Genomic DNA, 27,101 nt, shown 5'->3' on the forward strand with positions numbered 1-27,101 from the left:
TATGGGGCAGAGCTTTGGCCAGGGCAGTGCTATAGAACTTGATCCTGAATTTATTTTTGGAAAGTGAATCCTGGAACCTACCATTGCACCATAAGGGTTGCAGCAATCTGAACCCTAGTCCTGCCTCATGGGGTTTATGCAAAATCTATGTTTGGTCATCAAATGGTTAATAGAAATCTAAGCATAAGCAGATTGAATAGACATGTGCATACACTGGATTCTTCTGTTGGGGGGAAAAGGAAGTGCTCACAATTGTTAGTTCCCTAGCTGGAAAATTCTTTGAGATCTAGGAGAGCTTAGAAAAATATTTGCCTTAGTTGCCCAACAACTTAGCAGCCCTCCTAGCAGCCAGTGACTTGTTGCCACCTGACTATGTCCAGCAGCATTTGTCAGAGTGATTTGACTCTGACTGGTCACCAGGTAATCTGTCCAAAGTTCAGAAGGCTTCAGGATGCCATCCTGAGGCTCCACAGTGACAGCCTCTCAGTCTGTGCACTGTCCCCCACGGGTGGCCCCAAAGCCAGCTGCCCATTTAACTGGGCACAGCATGGACACTGGCCTCAGCTCTCAGCCTTCTGAGGAGGTAGGTCTCTGCACCTTTCTGTAAGGAGGTGGCTGGGTTTGTGTGTGTGGTGTGCATTGGTGAGGCCTGGCCACAGGTTCCCTCCTTGGGGACAGGCAGTCCCTTGCCTGTCCTTCTGTCCCTTGCTTGTGATTTGCCAGCAGAAAGGTGTCAATAATCCTGGGGCACTAGAGGTGGGCATGGATTCCTACAGACCATCGCTGCCAATGGGAAACAGGCAAAGACCCTTTCTATGAAGGCCGGAGCAGCAGCTTTTACTGGGGGACAACCCATTTCCAGCAGCTACCTGCTCTTGTGGCGTTTCCTACGGCGAATGAAATGTTTATTCATTTCCCTTCCTCAGCCCTGTAAGCTGGTAGATATGAGCAGGCAGTTTTTGTCTTTGGTGCCCTTGACTTTGGATTTCAAGCAAGCTGATCACAAGTTTGCCCTTCTGTAGGGATGTAATTAAGCCACAGGTTTGTCATTTCAATTACAGTAGCCCAATTTAGCCTGCCCCCCTTTAATACTTTGAAATTACTCTCCTCAAAAGTAGTATGCCAGTCATGCCTTCAGCCCTGACCAGCAGCACTGGCTGGCGCCGCTTCTGAGCCGGCCTCACCACGGCAGGAGGCCGAGATGGCGGGAGGCTGGAACGTGGGCCCACTGCCCACGGCATCTGCTTTGAAGGCAGCGCCCCCTGCCCCCTGCAGTTGTTGCTCCCTGAAAGCACTTTAAACTCCTCAGCCCACACCCCGCCGCTGGAAGGGCCTCGGTGGAGAGAGGTCTGAGCTTTGTTAGTTGGGTTTTGATTTCAGTACAGGAGTTGATAAAACGAGATAAACCCCAGGCTCAGGAGGGCCGTGGAAATTAAACAGAGATGATATCAAAGTTCCCCTGAGTTTTCAACTGTGATACAGTAGCTCAGTTTTCTCCCACACTGGGGCCGGGAGGCACGCCTTTGATTCCGAAACAATGTTCAGCATCAGTTAAGCCCAGCACTGCTGACTTTCAGGGATTAAGCACACTGTTGTAGTAATTCTTTGATCAGCTACAAGGGAGCAGTGTGCCATCTGTATGAAGGGTCTTTATAGTTAAAGTTCATTTCTCCGTGAACCCGGGATGACAGCCTTGGCTAGGTGCTGCAGTGCTGGGAGCTGGGGCCTCCCCAAGCGCTATCTGCAGCACTGCAGGCAGAAGCTGGAAGCAGGCTTGCTCCTGGCTTTGTTGTGTGGTTTGCATGGTGCTCTTTGAGCATGGCATGGTGGAAAAAATCCTCCTAGCTTGGAAAACACTTTACCTTAACCCTCCCCAGCTTTCCCATTCCGTACACATGTGGGCGCACATACATGTATGTGTGTGCGCACGCGCGCGCACACACACACACACACACACACACACACACACTACTCTCCTGCCTTACAGAGGAAGTCTCTTGGGGCAGACAACACTGCCTGAACCGAGGCTCTGCAGCCCCCAGACTTGGAAATGATCTCACAGAGGCTGTACGCCCGCTTAGGGGAGAGGTCAGAATGGAACCATCTGGGACCTGATGACCTGCAAGGTGAAAGTAAGAGGACCTGCTCAAGGTCCAGTCTGAGTCCCTGGCATCCCACCACCTTTATTTCTTACCTAGCATGTATTGAGAATAGACTTAGATTGGCCCAATCCTATCGTTCTGAAAAATCTCAACATTTGTCTTGTCATCCAAAACACTGGGTCAACTTTGGGGGTTCCCTACAGAGACCTTCCTTGCAGCCACAGCTGGGATGGCACGTTTCCCCATTTTGCTTCTCCCTCCTCCCGATTGGCCCTGCAACTTCGTTGGTAATGGAGCCCCTGTGAGCTGTCGATCCTTCTCGCACCGTGCCATAGATCAACCTATTCCCTCCTGTGCGGTGCTCGGATCTCCCTCATTAGGCCTAAATTTACCTCCATCCTACACAAACATGGCCTTAGCTCATTTTTATTGTTGTACATTATTTATGAGGGGAATGTTGAATCTTGAAACTGAGGTGTGAGGAAAATTAATCCCATGTTACTTTTATCCTTCTGTACTTTTTTCCCCCTTGCTTGACTTATTGAGCTGTGGCTAGAGAAAGAAAAGCTTTGGCATTTTAAAATATAATTAGTGTTGAAACTGCTTTCTCAATTGGATGGGATGTCGGTGCCTCTCTGCCTAGTACGATGGAAAACAGACTAGACCTAGGGAGGAAGACCAGCCGTCCCATTCCTGGAAGGTGACCCGGCCACCTCCCAGGTTTGATGTGAGCTTCAACTGGGAAGGAGCCTGAGAAAGCTTCTTGAGAGCTGCAAAGCGCTGTCCAAATGCCAACAGACCTGTTAGTGTGTTTTGCGGGCAGTTTGGACTTTGAAATACAGATGGATGCTGGATGAGGAGCTGTTGATACGACCTGGGGTTGTTGCAAGTAGGCCTCCGGATTTGATGTGAGAGGGCCCGCATGAATGGCCTCCTCGAGTCCTTAGCCGCGGGGCCATCCTTCCTGGCTTGAGGCTCTGCGCGGCCTGGGAAACGTGGAGCGCTAGTTAATAAATGGCCTTTTGTTAGGAAGGTCAATTGAAGTGCCGGTAGAGACGCCGTTAAAGTAATTTGCAGTCAGAAAATATGTAATTCAGGGCAAGCGGCTTTGAGTGATGGCCCCTGCCATGGATATCTTGGGCGTTTCTCATTAAAAGCTGCCTTGGCTGGTGATGGCGCTTCCTCCATGAGTCGACCGCAGCCCGCGCGGCCCGGAGCCATTTGTCCATATTTCACAAAGGCCGCTTCCGTCCGGGGCACCGGGGCACAGCAGCTGGGGGGGAAGGAGAGAGAAGAGAGCTGGCGTTGGAGATGCTCTGCGCGCAGCTCTGCGGGGCCCTCTGGCAGGCCAGGCCCGGCTCCTTTGTCTGCCTCAGCCGGGGGCCGCCCGCAGCCATCTTTGAACCTTCTCCTGGGCCGCCGCAGGGCATTGTGGGAGCAGCATGGCTTCTTCCAGGGCCTGGTGACCCTCCTGCTGTTGAGAGCAGGCTCCAGGCAGAGGGCCATTGTCATCACAGTACTGGGGAGGATACTGTGACCAGGGGATGTGGCAATGAATCCACCAGCAAATAAGATATTGCTTATTCATGCTTACCCCCACTTCCCTCTCTCCTTTTTCTTTGTCACTTTCTCTCTCTCTGATAGTAGAGGCCATACTATCTTAAAAAAAAAAAAAAAAAAAAAAACTTACCTCACATGTTCTTTATTAAATTCACAGCGTGATATTTTAGCACTGGCAGAATTCGTACATTCTGTTAATGAGTTGTTAATTGCAAAGCATTCTTGGTAACCAACAGCAGGTACCAATATTTTGCAAACTGCAGCAATGTTATTTTCATGTTACCAATACTATGGGATTTTTCAAGTGCTGAGCCCTTTTGATCAGTGCCTGCTCTGGATCTGCAGGTGCAGATATTTAATTCTAAACCTTTACTGGGGACATGCATGTGTATTCACTCAATAAATATTTACTTAGTGCCTACTGTGTGCAGGAAGCTCTAAGCCCTGTGTTTTATGCAGATAAACCTGCCTGGTAAATGAAACTTGAAAATAGAAAATGATGCAGTGATGCAGTGTGATACCCCCTGCCCTGGCCGTTTAGAAGCTTATTTTCAGAAGAATTAGGTAAAGCATAACTTTGTTGAGCTTTGTTGTAAACAGAAGAGGAGACTGCAGCTGTGCCAGGCACTTCCTAGCCTTGATCGAGGACTCAGCTCCATTGCATTGACAAGTCTGTTTCCGGAGCTTTTTGTGGGTTCCACTGACTTCATGGGAGACTTGCATATGGCATTTTGATTGTTCCTATTTAGGAGGCTGCAGTCATTTTTAATGGCCTCTGCCTTTTCTGATTTTAGGCTAGAAGCAAGAATATTCCTCCTGCCTGTTTAGTGAGGTAGGGTGTTTGGTTTGTGTTAGAAGCAGTAACCAGCCTTGAGAGATCTGGCAGACCTACAGCCAGTGGAGTTTAATTGCTGCAGAAGGAGGTGGAATTTGACTTGCTCTTTTTCACTGCTTGTCCTTTTAAAAGTACTTAGGTTCATTTACATATGGTGTTGCCTCTTTTATTTGCTTTCTGGTGCACCGCCACTCCAGCTGCCCAGACCCAGTGCTCTCTATATTCTACCTGTCTCCTCTGGTCACATCAAGAGGCAGTCAGCAGCAGAATAATAATTCCATTTTCCCTCCCTTTCTCTCAAAGTGCCCAGCAAGAATTATGATCATTGTTAGTATTTGGCTTTGAGTAAGTGCCAACATGACCCGAGGGTAAAACACAACAAAGGGATTTGCCAGTCCTCTATGGAGTGACGCCTATCACATTTCTGACCAGTTACCTGGACTTGTGTGTCCCAAACCCCACCAGTTTTATGTGCTTTTCTTGAGCGCCTACTGTGTACCAGGGTCCTCTCCAGGTTTTTCATTTATATCTACTCTCTTTGACTCTCTTGGTCCTCACAGCAGCTCTGCAAGGGTCAGTATCATGACCTCATTTTATAGCTGAGAAAATGAAGGGTCCAGGAGGTTAAATTGCTTACTCAAAGTCACCAGCTAGTCAGTCATGGAGCCTGGACTCCAACACCATTCCTTCACCCGAGCCCAGAACACTTATTTCTATGTTTGCAACGTTCCTTGCTTCTTTGCAAAGCTCTGCGTGCTGAAGGCCTAAACTTGGCTGTGGGTTTGGAAGTCTAGGCCTCCGTAGGAGAGATTGCAGGGGAGAGAGAGGAAAGGTGTTGTTAGGCTTAGCCGTGTCTGACATGTCTTCAGAGCAGCTACTGGTATCTGTTCAGAAATCAAGCAGCTGGATGGCGGAGGTAAGAATGACGTGCTCTTGGGTTTGAGTCAAACTTACCTCCTGAGAATAGAGACAAGCTCTCAGCTCAGTGTTCAAAGCTAACTTGAGAAGAGTGGGAAACAGAGGTGATTTGAATTCTTGACATGGGGAAAGGGTCACATAGGGTCAGGACTCATTCAACCAGTTCAGGTATGTGAACCTTAGGGTATTTGCCCCAAGATTCTGGTTCTTTTTGAGACTTTATATTATTCACATAAATAATATGTTTGAATTTTGTATTTTCTTTTTCCTTTGCTGAACCAGGACCAGTCCACCATGCCTGAAGTCAAAGACCTCTCAGAAGCCTTGCCAGAAACGTCAATGGATCCCATCACGGGAGTCGGGGTGGTGGCTTCTCGGAACCGAGCCCCGACAGGCTATGACGTAGTAAGTCAAGATACTTGTTTGTACATTTTGCTCACTGATTCTATAAGTATTTATCTCCTGTGTCCAAGACCCTCTGGCCCTTGTGTGTAAGATGTGCTTCTTCCCTCTAGGAACTTAATCAAGGGAGGGCGTGGAGAGCATCCTGGTTTGGGAGCCAGAAGACCTGAGCCCATCTGGGCCGTTTCCTGGCCTTGACCACCTCTGTGATGATAATTTTCACCTTCTGTAAAATTAAGGAGTTAGATTCATTGATTTTCAGCTTCTGGTTGTGACATTTCATGAAAAGGATCCAGAGTCTATGAACGACTCCTGGTGGTTGTCATATATTGTCACACATGTGTAAATATTGTAAAGGCATTGTCCTACATCTGTGTAGCTCTTTGCAGTTTAAAACGTTTCCTACCCAGTAACTCATTTAGCTCTCATGGGCCTTTGGAAGGCTGGGAGGGCAAGTAGCTGTATCACCTCTTTGCTGATTAGGAGAACCCACACTCTGAGAAGTGAAGTAACAGAGTCCCAGTCCTTGGATATGGTGAATCATTAGGACCAGACCCCCTCCGAGTCCAGTGCTGTGGCTGACCACACCACCACAATTTAGTGGAGAACTTTCCTTGCTTTTCAGCAGACATCTGTGCTGGTGTTCAGTAGTCCTGATGATTGGAACTGGTTATTTTGTTGTTTCAGTAGGTAAATTCTGATTTGGGTGGAGCTTACAAAGTACAGAGGAACGTTAGGAGGGTTTAATTAACAGTGGATATTATCATGTGTTCTGAGATTCTAGGGTGGTCTTATGTTTACTTTCCTCACTTTGTTTGTGACGTTTTGTTCTTATTCACTGACAATGTGCACCAAGAATGCATAAGAGTGAAAGAACACGAATCTCATTAGCTAACACTGAAAACCTCCCACAGCAATTAGACTAGTCTCTGATGTCCTGCAGTGAGGAGGATGCGATGCCTGGTCCAGCAGAAGTTGCCCCAAGGCAGGGTTTCCCAACTTTGGCACTGTTGACATTTAGGGCAAGACAATCCGATAATTCTTTGCTATGCGTTTTCCTGCGCATCCTATGATGTTTAGCAGCATTCCTGGCCTCTCCTTAGTGAATACCAGTAGCACCTGTCCCTCCTCCCCCAGTGGTGACAACCCAAAATGTCTCCAGACATAGCCAGATGTCTCCAGGAGCAGGGGGTGGTTGGGCAGAATCAGCCCCCATTGAGAACTGCAATGGTCAAGGCAGATCTGTACTGGGTCAGCCAGTGCTGGGTCCTGGGTAAGGAAGGAGGAGCCTGTTCAAATGCTACACATCCCTTCTCCAACTGTCTGAAAGCTCATAAACATTTTAAAAGTGAAAAAGTGAAGGAAGCTTTTCCGACAAACATTTCAGTCTTACCTGCTGCTTGACTTCAAAGCATGGTTTGAATGTATAACTTTCCATAAAATAGAATCATTAGGTATGGCTTTGTGCCACGAAACTCTGGGGGAAGCTAATAAAAATGTTCCTGATTTGAGAAGCCAAAGTGTCTTTTGATGAATTAGGGATGAAGCAGCAAGTCATAAATCAAGGCAGGGACTGGGAGTTCCCGCTGTGGGAGAGGACGGGCTCAGGGGTCGCTCTCCTAGGAGGGCTCACAGGGAGCTTGAGCCCAGGGCAGGGGTCTCCCTATCTTCCCATGCCCTCTTTTGTTGATCTGTATCTTTAGCATTCTGTTTGTACCTTTAGGGTCATCCTGCTTGTTTGGCTAGTGGGTGGCAGATGGCCTTTGATAGTTTGGTTTTCTGGAAGTCTTGGTAAGTCTGACAGGAGCAGAATCTATCCCTATCATTTTCTCCTAACATCTAGCTCAGGGCAGAAGAGCGCAGTGTCAGATGAGTAAAATTAATAAGCACATTTCATGATTGTGCTGTGCCATGCATTTTAGTGGGAGGTGAGCAGGGCAAGGGGCTTGAGCTCATCTGCCCGGTAATTACCCAGCTCTGCAGGGCCGAGGTAGAGACTGCCTGGGCTCCCTCTGAAAGCCCTAACAGGGAGAGAGGTGGGAGTCCCCTCTTGGTATTGGCCTCTGGACTGTGTGCAGATAAGCATCTCGTTCCCCAGAGGTCTGGCCCCAAGTTCAAGGAAGGCGGGGAGGGCATGGTGAGAAGAGAGACTTCTCATTCCTTTTATCTGGAGTTTCATATTAAGTCAACATCCACACCAAAGTGCGAGGCGCTGTGTGGTGGCCAGGCTGCAGAGATGCTTAGACAGAACTCCAGCAGATGAGGAAGCCCTGCTGCGGATTGGGCCGAGACCTCTCTGTCTGTTGTAGCTGCTGTAGGATTAATTTCTCCCTGCGCACAGAGCCCGTTAAGTACTGCCACCATGCAGCCCTGGGAGTTCGGCACCAGATGGACTGGTGACCCTGAGTAGCACAACTGCTTTAAAATGAGCTTAGGTCCTATTGCTGCTTGAGGTAAAAGGTGCCAAATGTTCATTTATAAAAATTTAATTCAATAACTTCCCTTCTCTCTGGGTCAGGGGAGCCTTCTTAGACTAGGGGGCTGGGGATTATTTGCTAAACTTCTCAATTTATTGTTCCAATGTCTGCAGTCCTCTCTGACAGAGCCTCGCTTTTCTGTTCTGCACCCACACTATCTGGGAGTGACTGGTGCTTCTCTCCCCTTGCAGTCAGAGTTGGGGTGAGTCTCTTGCATCTTTGTGATGCCACATGCCCAGAGTAGTGACTATATGTCATAGATGACTAGTGTTTGCCAAAGGTAGTGCATGCTGTTTTATCCTGGGTGGATGGTCAGTTTTCGAAGAATTGTAATGCTATAAGAAGCACTTCCTGCTACAATGCCTGTGTGCAGAATGTAACCTTTGATTTACAAGCCACTCTGGGATGTTGCAGTGTCTAAAGGGCATCAAGCTGGACATTACTGAGAATCATTGTTGGGTGTGTTTCCAGCAATACACATTTTACCTTTCACCCACATTCCTTTGCCTTTCTAAATAAATGCTTATGGCCAAGCACGGTGGCTCACGCCTGTAATCCCTGCACTTTGGGAGGCCGAGGTGGGCAGATCACTTGAGGTCAGGAGTTCGAGACCAGCCTGGCCAACATGATGAAACCCCATCTCTACTAAAAATACAAAACATTAGCTGGGTGTGGTGGTGTGTGCCTGTAATCCCAGCTACTCATGAGACTGAGGCAGGACAATCGATTGAACCCAGAAGGCGGAGGTTGCAGTGAGCCGAGATTGTGCCACTGCGCTCCAGCCTGGGCAACAGAGTGAGACTCTGTCTCTAAATGAATAAATAAATGCCTACAACTCAGAGACTGAAGCTGCAACACTATATTTATGAGATGACTCTTTTTCCATAAAGGACATGTCTTCCTTTCCTTGAAAATATACTTTTATTGGTAAAAAAAAAAAAAAAAAAAAATAGCAACACAGAGAAAGTGAGACGAATGAAACACTCCAAAACATTTAAATTTTAAATTGTTTATCTATCCACCCCATTTTTTGAGTACCTACTGTGTGCCAGCTAGGAGCTGGGAAAACAGCAATGAGCAAAACACACACAGCTCCTGCCTTCGTGAAGCACACAGTCTGGAGGGGAAGACAGGCAATGATGGTTGCAAATAAATAAAAGATGAAACTGGGGGTAAGTGCTTTGAAGGGAAGTCCTTATAGATGATTTATCTTTCAGATCTAGTTTTCCAGATAATTCTGACAGCATGAACCCCTTGCATCCTGCTTCTAAAAATCACTGATCATTCCCTTCCTTCCATACCTGGAAGCCTGCTAGGTTTTGGAGCCTTTCCCAGGAGACTGCCTCAAAGGTGCTCACAGTTCTTCAGCGCCAGCTTTCTCCCCTGCCACCACATGGCACCTTTTTTGTTGGTGACATCTGCGAGGTTGTCCCATTGCTGGGTTCAGCTCCCTGCTCACCTGGCAGCCGCTGCTCTGGCCTTTCTGGCCTGTGTAGAGGTTGGACGCTGCTCTCCCTGCGTCTCCCCCTCCTCTGTGACCCTCCATGGTGTCTTAGTCCTTTTGTGTTGCCATAATGCAATCCCTAAGACTGAGTAGTTTATAAAGAGCAGGATTTATTTCTTACAGGTCTGGAGGCTGGGAAGTCTAAGGTGAAGGGCCTGCATCTGGCAAGGGCCTCATTGCTGCATCATCCCATGGCGGAAGTCGGAGGGGCAAGAGAGGGAGAGCGAGCAGGAGGGGGCCACACACATCCTTTAATCAGGAACCCACTCCCGGGATAAGGCTATCAATCTATTCATGAGGACAGAACCCTCAGGACCTGATCACTTCTCACAGGTCCCATCTCTCAACACTGTTGCACTGGGGATAAAGTTTCTAGCACATGAACATTGGGGGCACATTGAAAGCGTAGCATATGGCTTCCCGTAGAACAGCTGAGACCAAACTTACTTTTACTGAGACCTTTCTGGGACCTTGGGGATAATGGGAGTGAGATATTAAAACTCAGAGGATCTTGACGGCTGTGGTAGGGGTCCAGGTCCATGCTCAGACCTCTTCCTAGACAGCCCTGTGTCTTGCTGTTGGCTGCCTTCATCTTGCCTACCTCAGAAAAGCGTTGAGAGCTGCCACACCTTAGCAGCCAGGCTAAACTGCGTCCTGATCTCAGAGAGACTAGGAGATATTTTATTCTTTTTTCTTACTCCAATTTAAGACCTCCTCCATTCTCTTCTGGAGAAATCCCACCCAACACACAGGAGTCTTTCTGGCAAAGTAACCCTGAAGTGACAGATCAGCCTCAGGCTCCGTGACTCTTTCTGAAAGTCCAGGTAAGGGATTCCTAAGCTTTAGTGGGCCTCAGTCCCCTGGAGGGCCCTGCATCAGAGTTCCTGCCTGAAGGGTGCTTTCCACCTTCGGGCATATCTAGAAGAGCAAAGGCCTGATGATAATAAGCATAGGTTTCAGCGGCAGGCAAGGAGCCACTCCCCAGGAGGTCTCTCTGATAACCACATATAGGATAAAAATCCAAATTCTTTGGTTTGGCTTTCATGATTTCAGTGTATCTTACAGTCTCACTTCCTTCTACTCATCCTTTCTGCAGACCCATTGAACGGCTCACTTTCTCACATCCAGAATAAGCAGGAACTTTGTACCATTGTACCTTTAAACCCTCTTTTTTCATGTTTCTGAAATGTCTATACCCAGCCCCCCAACTTTTAAGTAAAACTTTTCTCATCCTTAAAATCCAGGTTACATAGCCCCTTAGTGAAACTTTTTCTGACCATTACTCATTCATTTATTTATTTGCTCATTGGTTTCACAAATGTTTACTGGCCACTTAGCTATTGTCCTAGGCACTGGAAATCCAGTATCCTAAGAAGGCCGGGCTCCGTCAGGTGAGAGGTGAGAGATGAGGATGGGCAGGTGGGTGAGACCAGATCATAGCCACGCTAAGGAGTTTGCTATTATTCTGAGGGTGGTGGGAGTCATTGGGAGATTTTAAGAAAAAGGAGGCTCTTAGCCAGATTTGTGTTTTCCCAAAATCACTTGGTTGGTACGGAAAACCCTTTGGGGGAGGATAAGCAGTGAGGCAGGTGGGCGTGTGTGGAGGCTGTGAATTCGCGCAGAGTGAGAGCTAGAGCCTGTGCCAGGCTATTGACAGTGGACATGTGAAGCATTACATGGATCCTGGGGCTGTGGGAATGCGGGACGTGGGAACCCAAATATGTATTCTTTGATGGCAAGAATGGGTTGAATGTTGGGAGGTGGGGGAGTGGGGAGGAAGGGGAAGGATGAGAGTGCCACAGGATGTCTTGCTGGCCGTGGGTAGATGCTGGTGTTCTCTGCTGGACAGGAACAGAGACAGCCAGGTTGGGTGGAGGTGGGAAGGAGACTCTTGGGTCAGTTTTGAACACCTTGAGTTTGAGCTGCTTGTATGACATCTAGCGGAGCCCTAGGGCTGAAGGTCTGGAGAGAGGTCTGGGCACCATCCTCATACAGCAAGGACTGCGGGCATAAGTGGGCTTGTCTAGGGACAGTTGTGGGACTAGAAGAGAGGATGTGCCATTTCAGACTCCACTACCATGGAGGGTCACTGCTTAAGGATGGGCAGAGGAGGAGGCACTCAAAAGGGGACTAAGCTTGAGCATCTGGAGAGGTAGGTGGAAAATTAAAGAAAACTAAGGGGAAAAGTGTATTTCTGTAAGAAGGTGTGGTGAGTAATGTTCAAAGTTGCCGAAGTGAAAGGAGCCTGTAGGGTGTCCATTAGGTTTAATGCAAGGAGATGGTTGTGAACTTGGTGGCAAGCTCAGAAGCATGGTTAGAGTGGACGTGCAGGGTAAGTGGGAGGTGACAACGAGAGGTTGAGAGTGCAGATGGCCTTTGAAGAGGGGAGGCCAGGGCATAGCGGGAGCTAGAGGATGCCATGACCCCAGCTAGAGGATACCATGACTCCCTTTGTTAAAGGTAGGAAAGTGTTGAATGTGTCTAGTTGCTGATGAGAAGGAACCAAAGAAAGGGAGGGGCATAGATACAGGAGAGAGGGGCTGGCTGATGAAGCAGGGCCCTCGAGGGGGCAGAGGAGTTGGGATCCAGAGCCCAGTCTGAGAGGGGCACCGGGTCATGTTTCTTTAGCCCTTGCCCTGTCCTGCCCCTGCGCACTGGGAAGCCAGCCTTGGGCTCGGCCTGTGCAGGCAGCACATGGGCCAGCTGCCCTGGAAGTCTCCACTTCCCCTTTTTTGCTGCTGCCCCCTCCCCCCATGTCTCTTTCTCTCAACACTATTTATTTCTGAAACTAATTAGACAAAAGAACCTTTTTTTAAAAAAACAACTGGACCTGTATAATTTATATATGCCAAAAATGTAGTAGGAATTTCCTGAATACTTGGAGTTTCAAATGCTCGAATGCAAATATGCGGGACTATGGGGGTCCTAGGAGAGGTCCGCTTCTCTCTGGGCCAGTGGGCTGGGTATAGGGAACATAGGGAGGGATAAGTTTAAAATCCCAAACCTCCAGATGAGGTCCTATTCTTTTACTTACTAAAGTAAGAGAAGGAAAAAGAATCTCAATGGTGTTACAGGTTCAAACAAGCTTGCATTTTTATATAGTGCTCAAGGAATTTAAAAAAATCACGTTATGAAAAACATGTGAAGATGGCAACTATATCTTGTTAAAAACATATGGCAGATATCAAGTGGAAATGTGGGACATCAGCATATCCCGTCTGAGCACAGCTGTCACATGGATTTTCAGAAAGCCGAAGCTGTGGTGGGGGCCTTTCAGGGGGCAGGAAAATTGCCGTCGTTCTCCATGGGCTGGAGGACAGCGGCAGCCCAAAGCCTCAGGCAGTTAGCTGCCCCTCCTGGAACTCTGCCTCCATGAAGCCAATGAGGAAACAAGGGCGGCAGCTTGTTCCTGCTGTCCCAGCTTCCTGAGCACAGAGCTTTGCTATCGTGGGGCTACTAACTGCAGAAATAACCACAGACTTTGAGTCCTGCCACACAGATGGGTTTATTTTCCAAACCAGAGCTTGTTTTGATAAAAGGCACCAGGTGTTCCTCCTTTTTGTTTTGTTAGAAAATACATTAAGCCGAGATTTACTGAAATGTGGAAAGTGGTTTTGTAACTAGCCCTGGGCCTTTGTTCCCTGTGGCCTGGATTAGCAAACCTCTTTTAAGGTCCTTTCCTCCACGTTCCCCTTTGTCCTGCCGCACCCTGGCCGCAAGGGAGCAGAGCTGTGGTCTGAGAGGATGCACGTGGCACACTTAGCACAGTGCTGGCATCCACGAGGTGTGCAGGAGGCAAACATCAGCTATTGTTAGGTGATCCCATTAGAAATAGTGGCTTAAATCACCTGGTTGCAGAGGAGCTGGTCTTGTCTTCTTCTAGGCTTCCCTTCCCTGCCAACCATGAACTTTTCGTTTTGACCCAAAGTTCCCGCTAATGACTTGTTCCGTAGTTGATTCATTTGGAAAGTGGTAGGGAACAGGCAGTGTTCTGGTACTTCCTTCTGTTCGCTAAAACTTTCTAATTTCCCTATTTAAAAAGCCTTCTAATAATGAAACGTCAATTAATTGGATGGATGAAAAAAGATGAGGCGCTTGCTTTAATTTTTCTTTTTTTTTCAGTTGAACTTTTTATCTTGAGATAATAGTAGACTCACATGCAGTTGTAGGAAGTACTACAGAGAGATCCTGTTTACCCTCCCCCCGCCCAGTGGTAAAGTCTTGCAGACTAGTACAATGTCACAAACAGGATGCTGACATTAATACAGTCAAGATACAGAACATTTCTGTTTTAAAATGTGCCCAGGTTTTTGTTTTTATTCATGTATGATGTGGCCAGTAAATTAGGAGAGAGTTGCCACTGGAAAGATTATTACTCACAGTTCCCAAGAGGAGCAGACAGGCCACACCCTGTAGGGCCACCTGGGGAAGCGCAGGTGGGGAAGCACAGGTGGGGAAGCATGGGGTGGGTCAGGAAGCACAGGGAGTCAGGGAGAAACGAGCCAGGAAGGGCAGTGTCAAGGAGGGTGAGCACACTTAGGACTGATTAAGTTTGAGTAATTTTGGCAGGTCCTGGGGTACATGGGTGAGTCCCTCATTGTCAGGTACCTGGCCCTGGGGTGATTTAGGGCAGGGAAATCATGTCCTGGACTGCAAGAGCCCATGAAAGCAGGCAGATGGAGATAAGAACTCAGCATTGGTTGGTTTGCATATCCAAGGCATGCACACAAGCAAGTCATTCACCTGGGAGGGGCAGTCCCTCCCTGCTTCTGCAAGACCTCAGGATATCAAAGCCTCATAAAATATAGAAAAAAACTGCCAAAATATAATTTCTATCACCATAAGGATCTTTCATGTTGTCCTTTTGTAGCATACTCACTTCCCTTATACTACCACCTTCTCCTTAACCCTTGATAGCCACTAATCTGTTCTCCATTTCTATAATTCTGGCATTTGAAGAATCTCATATAAATGGAATTATATAGTATGTCACCTTTTGGAATTGGCTTAAAAAAAAAACTCAGCATAATTCTCCTGAGATTCGTGCAGAGAGTGTATTGTGTGGGTTAATAGTTTATTTCTTTTTACTGATAAATAGTATTCCATGGTATGGATATCCCACAATTCGTTTAACCATTTACCCATTGAAGGACATCTTGGTTGTTTTCACTCTGGAGCCATTATGAATAAATACTCACATGAAGGCTTTCATGTGGCTGTGTTTTTATTCCTCTGGGATAAATATCCAGGAATGCATTTGCTGGGTCACGTGGTAGTTGCATGTTTAGTTTTTAAAGAAAATGTTAAACTACTTTTTGGTGTAGCTGTAATGAATATATGAGGATCCAGTTTCTCGACCTCTTTTCCAGCATTTGTTATTGTCAGTATTTTTTTGTTTTAGCCATTCTGACAGGTGCATAGTGATAATTCATTTGGTTTCACATTGTATTTCCCTAGTGCTTAATAAATGGTGTTGAACATCTTTTCATGTGCTTATTTGCCATCTATATGTCTTCGATGAAAATTTCTTCATGCCCTTTACTCATTTGCTAATTGGATTGTTTGTTTTTTTACTGTTGAGTGTTAAGAGCTCTTTGTGTATTCTAGCTATGAGTCCTTTGTTGGATATGTGGTTTCCAAATATTTTCTCCTAGTCTTTACCTGCCTTTTGATCTTAACAGGGCCTTTCACAGAGCAAATGTTTTTAATTTTGATGGAGTCCAATTTATTACTTTTTCTATCTGTGAATCATGTTTTGGTGTCAAGTCTAAGAACTCTCTGCCTAGCTCTAGATCCTGAAGATTATCTCCTGTTTTCTCCTACAACTTTTATAGTTTTACATTAACACTTAAGTCTGTGATCCATTTTTTCCTTAATTTTTGTATAAGACGTGAACTGAGTTCAAAGTTCCTTCTCCCCTGTTTGAAAGACTAATTGCTCTAGCATTATTTGCTGAAAAGGCAATCTTTCCTTTTGAATTGCTTTTGAACCTTTCTCAAAAATCAGCTGAGCTTATTGCGTGGTTTTCTACTTTCATTCTATGTGTCTATCCCTCTGCCAATACCACACAATAGTGATTACTGCAGCTGTATGATAAGTCTTGAAATTGGATACTGTATTAGTCCATTTTCTTTTGCTTATAACAGAATATGTGAAACTGGATAATTTATAAAGAAATGAAATTTATGTTTTACAGTTCTGGTGGCTGGGAAGTCCAAGTTCAAGAGGCACATCTGGTGAGGGCCTTCTTGCTTGGTGAAGATTCAGCAGAGTCTGAAAACAGTGCAGGTCATCTCATGGCGAGGAGGCTGAGGGTGCTAACATGCTAGCTCAGATCTCTTCCTCTTTTTATAAAGCCACCAATTCTGCTCCCATGATAACCAATCAATCCATTAATCCGATGAATGAGCCCTCATGATCCAATCACCTCTTAAAGGCCCCACCTCTCAATACTGCTACAATGGGGATTAAGTATCCACAGGATTTTTTGAGGGGACGTTCAAACCATAGCAGGTAGAATAATTCCTTCTACTTTATTCTCCTTTCCAAAATGATTTTAGCTATTCCAGTTATTTGTCCATATAAATCTTAAAATAATCTTGCCTATATCTACAAAAAACTTGTTGGAAAGCTGGGCGCGGTGGCTCAAGCACTTTGGGAGGCCGAGGCGGGCGGATCACGAGATCGAGACCACAGTGAAACCCCGTCTCTACTAAAAATACAAAAAATTAGCTGGGTGCAGTGGCAGGCGCCTGTAGTCCCAGCTACTCCAGGGGCTGAGGCAGGAGAATGGCGGGAACCTGGGAGGCAGAGGTTGCAGTGAGCTGAGATTGCACCACTGCACTCCAGCCAGGCGACAGTGCGAGACTCCGTCTCAAAAAAAAAAAAAAAAAAAACTTGTTGGGGTTTTAACGGGAATTGTTGTTAAATCTGCATATCAATTTGAGGAGGATTCACATCCCCACTATGTTGAGTATTCCAATTCATGAACATAGTATGTCTCTTCATTTATTAGTTCTTCTTTCATTTCTTTCACCAGCATTTTGCAGTTTTCAGCAAACAAGCTCTATAATGTTTTGGTAGATTTAAGCCTAAATACTTATTTTTAGATTTTGAGCAATTATAAATGGAATCGTACTTTTAATTTTGATGTTCACATGTTCATTGCTGTTATATAGAAATTCAGTTAATTTTTATTGGTTTATCTTACATCCTGTGACCTTGCTGCACTCACTATTAGTTCTAGGTTTTTGGTTTTGTTTTTTTCTTACGATTCCTTGTGATTTTCCACCTGGACAACAGTCTCATCCTTTTTTCTTTCCCATCTGTATGCCTTTTATTTCTTTTTCTTGCCTTATTGCAAAGGGTAGAACATTTAGCACCATGTTACCTGTGAGAGAGTAGACCTTCTTGCCTTATTGCTGATCATAGGTGGAAAACATTCAGTCTTTCACTCTTTTTTTTTTTTTTGAGACTGAGTCTTGCTTTGCTGCCTAAACTGGAGTGCAGTGGTGCGATCTCAGCTCACTGCAACCTTCACTTTCTGGGTTCAAGCAGTTCTCCTGCCTCAGCCCCCAAAGTAGCTGGGATTAACAGGCGTGCGCCACCATGCCCAGCTAATTTTTGTATTTTTAGTAGAGATGGGGTTTCACCATGTTGGCCAGGCTGTTCTCAAAGTCCTGACCTTGTGATCCACCTGCCTTGGCCTCCCAAAGTGCTGGGATTACAAGCTTGAGCCACCGTGCCTGGCCCCAGTCTTTCACTCTTAAGTATAATATTAGCTGAAGGTGTTTTGGTAGGTACTGTTTATCAAGTTGAGGGAGTTCCTTTCCATTCCTGTTTTTCTGAGAGTTTTTATCATGAATAGGTGTTGAATTTTGTCAGACGCCTTTCCTGCATCAATTGATATGATCATGCGATTTTTTTTTTCCTTTAAAGTTTGTTAACATGGTGGATTAAATAGATTGGTTTTTGAATATTAAACCAGCCGTGCATCCCTGGAATAAGTTTCACTTGGTCATGGTATATAATTCTTTTTGTTTGTTGCTGAATTCTCTTTGATAACAGATTGTTAAGAATTTTTTTTGGCTATTACAGATGTCTGAAAAAGAAAGAAAAAAAATGTTGTGTTTGTATTTATGAGGGCTATTGATCTGTAGTTTTCTTTTTGTATACTGTCTTTGTCTGGCTTGGTAATACTAGATTCATAAAATGAATTGGAAAGTGTTCCATCCTCTTCTGTTTTCTGGAAGAGACTGTGTAGAATTAGTATGAATTATTTTTTAGGTGTTTAGATGTGGAAGTCTGGGATCCTTACTCTGGCTTTGTTGGCATGGGTGGGTGTAGGGCCACAGTATTTTATGTGGCATTTGGCTAGAGTAGAGCAATTATTGTCTAAACGTTTTCTCTCTTGCTAGGCTGCCCCCTGACTAGAGAAAGCAGGCTTCTGTTGTTTTTGTTTGTTTGTTTCTTTGATTTTTGGTTTGTGTTTACTGCTGTTTCTGGGTTGCTGATTTCTTTAGCTTCAAGTCTGGGATATATGAGGCAGAAAGAAAACCACAGAACTCACCACCATGTTGTTCCCTGGGTCATGAGATCCCTAGCTGGTCAGACATATTATTTCACCTTTCAGAGTCTTCTTGTGTTTGTTTGGTATAATCTCCAGTTTTTTTAGTTGTGCTTACTGGGAAGATTAGGGAAAAGTATATTTACTCCATATTCCTGGAAGTGGAAGTACTGGCTTGCTTTAATTTTATGTTAATTCAGAGTTAGCCAGAGAATCTGTTTATTTCTAAGCCTGTCATAACTCTTTCCAAAACACTTATGTTTCAGCCTTAATATTATATATATAGGCAGGAAGTATGCTATTGTGTGCTTGTAAAATACTTGCTAGTTACTCCTTAAAGTATGGAAGACTCAAAATGCTTCGGAGCCATCTTTCTTAATTTTCATAGTCCAGATTTATAGTATTAAAAGGCTGTTTGCAGGAGGGATTATGCAAATCAGTAAGAGGAGATGTGGCTGGAGATGAGGATTGTGGCTGGTGAGCGGTATTGAAAGGTGGAGACCACTGAAGAAGAGAAAGAATCCATGAGATGTCTCCAGGAAGGGGAGATGAGACTGGAAGGAAGGATCTGTTCTGGTTCTTGAAGTAGGCAGACATCCAGGGAATCTGTCAACTCACTTCTGTCATTCATTCATTCATTCATGTCTTTGTATTGTTTTGTTTTAATAGCACAAGTGTTATACTGTATAAATATACTCTCACTGTAAAAGATTCAAGCAATAAAGCCCTGTCACCTTCCCTTTCCCAGAGGTAATTATCGTTAACAGTTTGGTCTGTATCCCTCCAATCCTTTTCCCACAAATCTGCAAATACCTATTTATAGAGAGAGGCCCTATAGTTTGATGGTGACCTTGGTTAAGTTACTTTACCTCTTAGTGCCTCAGTTGTCTTGTCTCAAATGTGAGGATTAATAGCAGGGCTTTCCTTATAGAATTGTGTTGAGGATTAAATTAGCTAATGTTTGTAATGTATTTAACAGTGACTGGCAGTAGCATGAGCGTTGTGGCTGTTACCTTAGTGTTATTATTATGTATTCTTATGCAGTACATAATGTGCCTTGACTTTTCTTTTTCCCTTAACATTATATGTAAAAAGTCTCTCCATGTCATGACATGTCACTCAGCCTCTATTCTTCTACTGGTATGTTTCCCTACTGTAGAATAACTTAATAACCACTGCACTGCTGATAAAAATTTAGATTTTTCTTTTTGGTCTGTGAAAAGCAATGCTGATGATGAGTATTCCCATTCATACATCTCTGGGTGTGTGCTGGTGGATCAAAGGATGTGTACCTTTTAAATTTCAGTAATTACTATACCAGGTAGCTTTTCAAAAATGCTTTACCAATTTATATATACTCCTAGTAAACAGTATACCCAAATAGCTATTTACCCTTGTCCATACCATTACCCTTTATTGTCAGTCTTTTTATTACTTTTCAAAACTAGGAGGTCATTTTGTGAATGTGCAGTTCTGTGATTAGCAATAAGGTTGAGCATCTTTTCATGTTTCTTGGCCATTTGCATTTGACTATCAGTTTCCAGTTTTTGTAGTTGGCTCATATGGCTGGCTTTCTCTTCCTGGTTTCTAGGCTTCCCTCATATATTCTGTGTATTGATTCTTTGCCTGTTATATATGTTACAGATATTTTTCTCTCGGACTGTCAATCTTTCAGCCTTGTTCATAGTATCACATTTTGTTGATACGTTTGTTCCTCTTATCAAAGTTTTGTTTTGTTTTTATGTAATCTGTCAATCTTTTTCTTTCTTTCTTTATGATTGTTATTATTTGTTTGGTCTTAATTCTTTAAAAGACCTGTCTAGATGCTAAAACTAGGAGGTGATATTTTTATGAGAAACAGTATATTTAGAGAGTCTCAGAGTATCTTCCACAAATACTTGTTAATTATAAAGGAATAAAAGTGGGGAAACCCAGCAGATACCACTGTAAGCGAGTGATCCAAGTTAACATTACCAGTAATGAGACAATTAGATGTCATGTGCCTGCTGATATGCTACACTGAGAAGGACACAGCATGTAAATGACCACATGGATATGAAAACATATATACACACATGCATGGGAATGCAATGTATACATATATAAATACAGAGAAAGAAGGGGAAGCAAACATAGTAATGTTAACATTTTAGGGAATCTGGGGACAGGGTATATAGGAATTCTTTGCATTATTTTTGTAGCCGATCTTGAAATCTGAAATTATTTTTACATAAAAACTTAAAAAAATTAGAAACAAAAAAGCCTGACTACCTCAGGATAATAGAAATATCATCGATTTTCAGCTAATATACCATCTATTTTATTGATTTGGCTTTTTAAACATCAGATTTTTATTTTGGAGTGGAGTATAAAGTGGAGTCTAACTTATTTTTTTCCAATTGTGTAGCCATTTTCCGAACACTGTCTTCTCCCTGTAGTTTTGATGAGCTGCAGTTGTCATACGCTAGAGGTCTTTGCATATGCACAGATTTACGCTGATTAGAACTCTCGTTTCCTATCCCACAGATGAAACCCACAGCAGCTTCTTTTTCCTTAATATAGGGCCCTTATGCAGGGAATACAGGACATGGGGGAAAAAGAAAGAAACTTTATTCCCACCTCCTTCTGACCGCTGATGACCTCAAGCCAGACCCCAGCTAGCAGATGAGGGGCTGATCCTGGAAGCCCTATCCTAGGGGTCTGCAGAAATGCTGGGTGGGCTTTGCCCTTCAGGCTGGGATGTGAGGCCCATGTGCATAGAGTTTGTAGTAGATATAACAGCAGCTACACTGCAGCAGGCCCAGGGCCAGGGGCATAAACAATACTCAGGTTAGGTCAAATCATACCATTAACAGCAAATCATGCCCTTAACATTCAACGCTACTTTTCTGCTTAAATTTAAAGTACTGTGTTATGAGGACGTTGCAACATCTTGCTTATAACTTAAGGCCTGCTGGCTTCAAATGATTTAGGAAGCAGCCTGCTGACCACAGGAAGAAATCTTGTTGTTGGGTGGCATTTGCTTGGGCCCCAAAGAGAGGGATTTTCCAGACTGTTTTTAGGCCGCATTCTCTTTAATGAATCAATTTAACCTATTCTTCCGCAATGGCTCACTGTTTCAGTGATCGCAGGTTTATAGCATTGTTTTTGAAGTTAGCAAATTGTTGATTTTCTAAAAACTGAGGTAAAGTTGCCAGTAACATAAAATTAACCATTTTATAGTGAACAATTTAGTGGCATTTAGTACATTAATAATGTTGAACAACCACCACCTCTATCTAGTTCCAAAACATTTTTATCACCCCAAAAGGAAATCCTGTACCCATTAAAAGTTGCTCCTTATTCTCCCTTGCCTGCCTTCCTCTGGCAACCACTAATCTGTGCTCTGTTGCTATGGGTTTGCCTATTCTGGATATTCCATATAAATGGAATCATATAAGATGTGACCTTGTTTGTTTGGCTTCTTTCACTTACAGTCATGTTTTCAAGGTTTTTAGAATATGTTTTAATGTCTGCTAGAACTATTTTGTTCCTTCTACTCTTTTTCAGAATTGTTTTGGTTACTACCACATATTATTTTTTCTAAAAGAACTTTAGATTCAACTTGTCAAATTGCACAAAATACTATGTTTTGATCCTCAGTGCAATTGCAGTGAGTAATAAGTTGACTTGAAGGGATTCGACATATTTGCAATACCGAGTTTTCCTATCTGGGAACATGATTTGGGTACTTAGGTCTTGTTTTAGTACTTCTTAGTTAAGTTTTAAAGTATCCCGCAGATGTTTTGTCATTTCTGTTATTGTATGTACGTGTTTGGTTTCTGTTGCGCATGGATTCTTTTTTTATAGCTTTATAATTGACATACAATAGACTGCGTATATTTAGAGTGTATGATTTGATGAGTTTTGGTGTATGTATGTAAATGCCTGGGAAACCATCATCACAGTTAAGATAATGAACATGTCCATCACCCCTAAAAGGTTCCTCCTACCCATTTACAATGCATCCCTGATTTAGTTTGGGCATTTGTCACCCCGAATCTCATGTTGAAATGTAATCCCCCATGGTAGAAGTAGGGCCTGGTGGGAGGTGATTGGATCATGAGGGTGGATTTCTCATGAATGGTTTAGCATTCCCCTCGGGTGCTGTCCTTGAGAGAGTTCTCAAGAGACCTGGTCATTTAAAAGTGTGTGGCACCTGCCTTCATTCTCTCACTCCTGCTCCTGCTCTGGCCATGTCACATGCCTGCTCCCACTTCACCTTCCTCCATGAGTAAAAGCTCCCTAAGGCCCCCCAGAAGCCAAGCAGATGCCGGCGCCATGCTTGTATAGGCTGCAGAACCGTGAGTCAATTAAACCTCTTGTCTTTATAAATTACCTAGTTTCAGATATTCCCTGAGACTAGCAATGCAAGAATGGCCTAATACAAGCCATCACTCCCCCAACCCCATTTCTAGGAAACCGTTGGTCTACTTACTTCCTGTCACTGTAGTCTAGGTTGCATTTTCTAGAACTTTATGTAAATTCTTTATTTTGTCTGGCTTTTTTTCTCTCAGAATAATGATCTTGAGATTCATTCGTATTGTTGAGTGTGTCCTTGTTTGTTTAATGAGTAGTACTCTGTTGTACACCTGTACGACAGTTTACCTGTTGAGAGTTGTTTGGCTTGTTTCCAGTTTGGGCTGTTAAAGTAAAGCTGCTGTGAACATGCATATACAAGTCTGTGTGTGGACATATGCATTCATTTCCTATGGATAAATACCTAGGGGTGGAAGGGTTGGATTGCACAGTAGATGTATGTTTAACTTTTAAAGAAACTGCCAAATTATTTTCCAAGTGGTTGTATCATTTTATATCCCAGCAGCTGAGCATTTGAGTGTCAATTCTTCCACATCCTTGCCAACACTTGAGATAGTCATTCTTTTAATTTGAATCATTCTAGTGGATGTGTATTTGTTTATGATTTTAGTTTGCATTTCTCTAACAAGTAATGATTTTGAGCTTTTCTTGCCATTAGTATAACTTCTTTGGTGAAGCATCTGTTCAAATTTTTAACTGCTTTTCATTGGGTTGTCTTATTCAGTTGAAAGGGTTCTTTGTATATTTTAAGTACAATTCCTTTGTTGGATATGTATGAACTATTTTCTCCCAGTCTGTAGCTTGCCTTTTCATTTTCTTAACAGTATTTTTGAAAAACAAAAGTTTTAAAATTTGATGAAGTCCAGTTTATTAATTTTTTTCTTTTGTAGTTAGTGATTTTTGCATTACATTTACTAAATCTTTGCTAGCCCTAAGGTCAAGATTTTTCCTTCTAATCCCTTCTGGAAGTTTTATGGTTTTAGTTGTTACATTTAGATCAATGATGTATTTCAAGTTAATGGTTATACGTGGTACGATATATGGATCAAATATCATTTTTTATATATAGCTGTCCAATTGTTCTAGTACTCTTTCTTTAAAAAATCATCTGTTCTTCATTGAGTTACTCTGGCACTTATGTCAAAAATCAACTGATCGTAGATGTATAGGCACATTGCTAGACTCTGTTTTATTCCATTGATCTGTAAGTCTGCCTATATGCCAAACCCATACTCTTTGATTACTGTAGCTTTATAATAATTCTTAACACCAGGTAGTCTTTTAACTTTATTCTTTTTCAAAGTTATTTTGGTCATTCTAGGTCCTTCAAATTTTAATACAAATTTAAGAATAAGCATGTCAATTTCTACAAAAAAAAAAGCCTGCTGGGATTTTGATTGGAGTTGTATTAAATGTGTGGGTCAATTCGCAGATAGTTGACATCTTAACAATATTAAGTCTTCAGATCCATGAATGTGGTACATCTCTTCATTTATGTAAGTCCTCTTTAATTTCTGTCAGCAGTCTTTCAGTTTTTAGTGTAAAGTCTGCAGATCTTTTGTCTAATCTTTTAGGCATTTCATATTTTTGATGCTATTGTAAATGGTATTTATTTTTACTTTAACTCCATTCTTGTTTATAGAAATACAATTGATTTTTGTAGATTGACTTGGTATTCTGCAACCCTGTTAAACTCACTTATTAGTTCTTATACCTTTTTTGAATATTTCTTACAACTTTCTATGTAGATAATGATGTTGTGTGTGAATAAAAACAATTTTACTTCTTCCTTTCCAGTCTGTATGCCTCTTATTTCTTTTTGTTGCCTCCCTGCACTGGCTAGAGCATCCAGTACACTATTGAGGAGAAGTAGTGAAATCAAGCATTCTTGCCTTTTTCCAAATCTTAGGGGGAAAGCATTCAGTGTTTTACCATTTAAATATGGCATTTGCTGTGGATTTTGAAATAGATACTATTTAACAGAAAGTACCCTTCCAGAGGGTTTTTAAATCATACATGGATATCGAATTTCATCACATGCTTTATCTGCTTTTATTGAAATTATCATATGGGTTTTCTCTTTTTAATTTTAATTTAATTTTATTTTTTTATGGAGACAGGGTCTCACTCTGTTGCCCAGGCTGGTATCCAGTCTCAGCCTCCCAGAGTGCTAGGATTACAGATGTGAGCCACTGTGCCCAGCCTGGGTTTTCTCTTTTAATAATTTAATATAATGAAATATACTGATTGATTTTTGAGTGTTAAACCAAACTTCCATTTCTGGAATAAATCCCCCATGGACATAATAAATTGCCCTTTTAATATATTATTAGATTCAATTTCCTAAAAGTTTGTTAAGAAATTTTATGTGTATGTTCGTAAGGAATATGGATTGGTCTGTGGTTTTCTTATAATATCTGGTTTTAGTATTAGGGTAATACTGGTCTCATATAATGAGCTGAGAAATGTTCCTTTCTTGCCTGTTTTCTGAAATATTTAATGTATATTTGGTATTATTTATTCTGTAAATATTTGCAGATTTTACCAGTGAGGCTCTCTGGGCCTGGATGTGGGAAGGTTTTTAAACAACAGTTCAATTTTTAAAATTGATATATTGTCATTCAGGTTATCTATTCTTAAATAAGCCTTGGTAGTTCGTGTCTGCTAAGGAATTTTTCATTTAATTTAATTTTTCCAATTCCTGGGCATAAAGCTGTTCAAAATATTTCCTTGTTATCCTTTTAATGCTTCTAAGATCTGGAGAACGTACTCTCTTTTATTCCCAATAATGGTAATTGGTGTCATCTCTCTTTTTTTCTTGCTCAGGCTGCCATCCTGGATCAAATAGTAGTTCTGTTTTTAGTTCTTTCCATTTTAGTTTTGGTTCTAGTCTTAGTTTTATCAATTTAATCAATCTTCTTAAAGAACCAGCTTTTGGTTTTATTGGCTTTTTCTATTGTTTTTGTTTTTAACTTTATTGTTTTCACTTTTTAAAATTTTTTCTTCTGCTTACTTTGGGTTAAATGTTCTAGTTTTTTAAGGTGGAAGTTTTGGTCACTGATTTGAGACCTTTCTTCTTTTCTAACATAAGCATTTAATGCTATGAATTTCCCTCCAAACTCTGAATTAGCTGCATCCCTCAGATTTTGTTATGTTGTATATAATTTTAATTCCATTCACAATGCTATCTAATTTCTCTTCTGATATCTTTTTTGACCCATAAATTATTTAGATATGTGGTTTTTTGTTTCCATGTATTTGGGGACTTCTAGATATGTATCTGTTACTAAGAATATATTCCATGTGGTCAGAGAACATAGCTTTATGGCTTACAATATCAGTCAGCACACTTTTCTGCAAAGGGCCAGATAATGTATATTTTAAGCTTTGTGAGCTATATGATCTCCATTGTATATTATTGTGTTTTCAACTCTTGAAAAAATATAAAACTATCGGTAATTTATAGTCTGTATGCAAACAGGCTACAGGCTGGATTTGGCCTGCAAGCTGTGATTCATTGACTTCAGCCTAGACTGTGATTCGTCTTAGTGAATGTTCCACACACACTTGAAAAGAATGTATATTCTTCTTTTGTTGCAGTTGAGTGTCCTACAGATGTCAGTTAGGTCAGTTTGGTTGATAGTATTGTTCAAGTTTTCTGTATTATTACTGATTCTCTGTCAATTTGTTGTATCAATTATTAAGAGAAGGGTATTAAAATCTCTGACTATAATTGTGGATTAGTCTATTTTTTCTCAGTGCTATAAGTTTTTGTTTCCTGTATTTTGGTGTTCAGTCATTAGTTGCATAAACATTAAGGAATGATATGTCCTCGTGATTAATTGACCCCTTCATCATTATTAAGTGACCCTTTTTATCTCTGTTAATATTCCTTTCTCTGAAATCTGCTTTGTCATATATTAGTATAGTCACTACAGCTTTCTTTTGATTTGTGTTGGCATGAAATATTCTTTTCCGTCCTTTTGCTTTGAACCTATCTGTGTGTTTAGGTTTGAAGTGGATTTCTTGTAGACATCGTATTATCTAGTCTGACAATTTCTTCCATTTAATTGGGGTGTTTAGCCCATTTACGTTTAACATGATTATTGATGTGGTTGGGTTTAAATGTACCAATCTTGCTTTTTGTTTAATTTATTTTTTCCCACCTGTTGTTTTTTCTCCTTTTCCTAATTTTCCAACATATTTTTATTAATTATTTTTATCTCATTTTATTTCCTCTGTTGGCTTACCAGTTCTATTTCTTTTTGTTGTTGTTGTTTCTCAGTAGTTGCTTTTGAGTTTATACCATGTATCTTTAACTTATCACAGTCTACTTTTAAGTAATACACAACTTCATGTGTAGTGTAAGAACAAGATG

The 27,101-nt window shown here is 42.4% G+C and overlaps 1 protein-coding gene across 1 annotated transcript in view; it reads left to right on the forward strand.

Moving 5' to 3' along the window:
• Positions 1-27,101, forward strand: part of MVB12B (multivesicular body subunit 12B) — a 181,293-nt gene that overhangs the window by 8,112 nt on the left and 146,080 nt on the right. The window contains exon 2 of the mRNA XM_030817828.1: positions 5,698-5,820. Coding sequence (XP_030673688.1) covers positions 5,698-5,820 — 123 coding nt within the window. The remainder of the gene's footprint in view (positions 1-5,697; positions 5,821-27,101) is intronic.

This window comes from Nomascus leucogenys, chromosome 8, assembly GCF_006542625.1.
Source record: "Nomascus leucogenys isolate Asia chromosome 8, Asia_NLE_v1, whole genome shotgun sequence".
NCBI classification, from domain to species: domain Eukaryota; kingdom Metazoa; phylum Chordata; class Mammalia; order Primates; family Hylobatidae; genus Nomascus; species Nomascus leucogenys.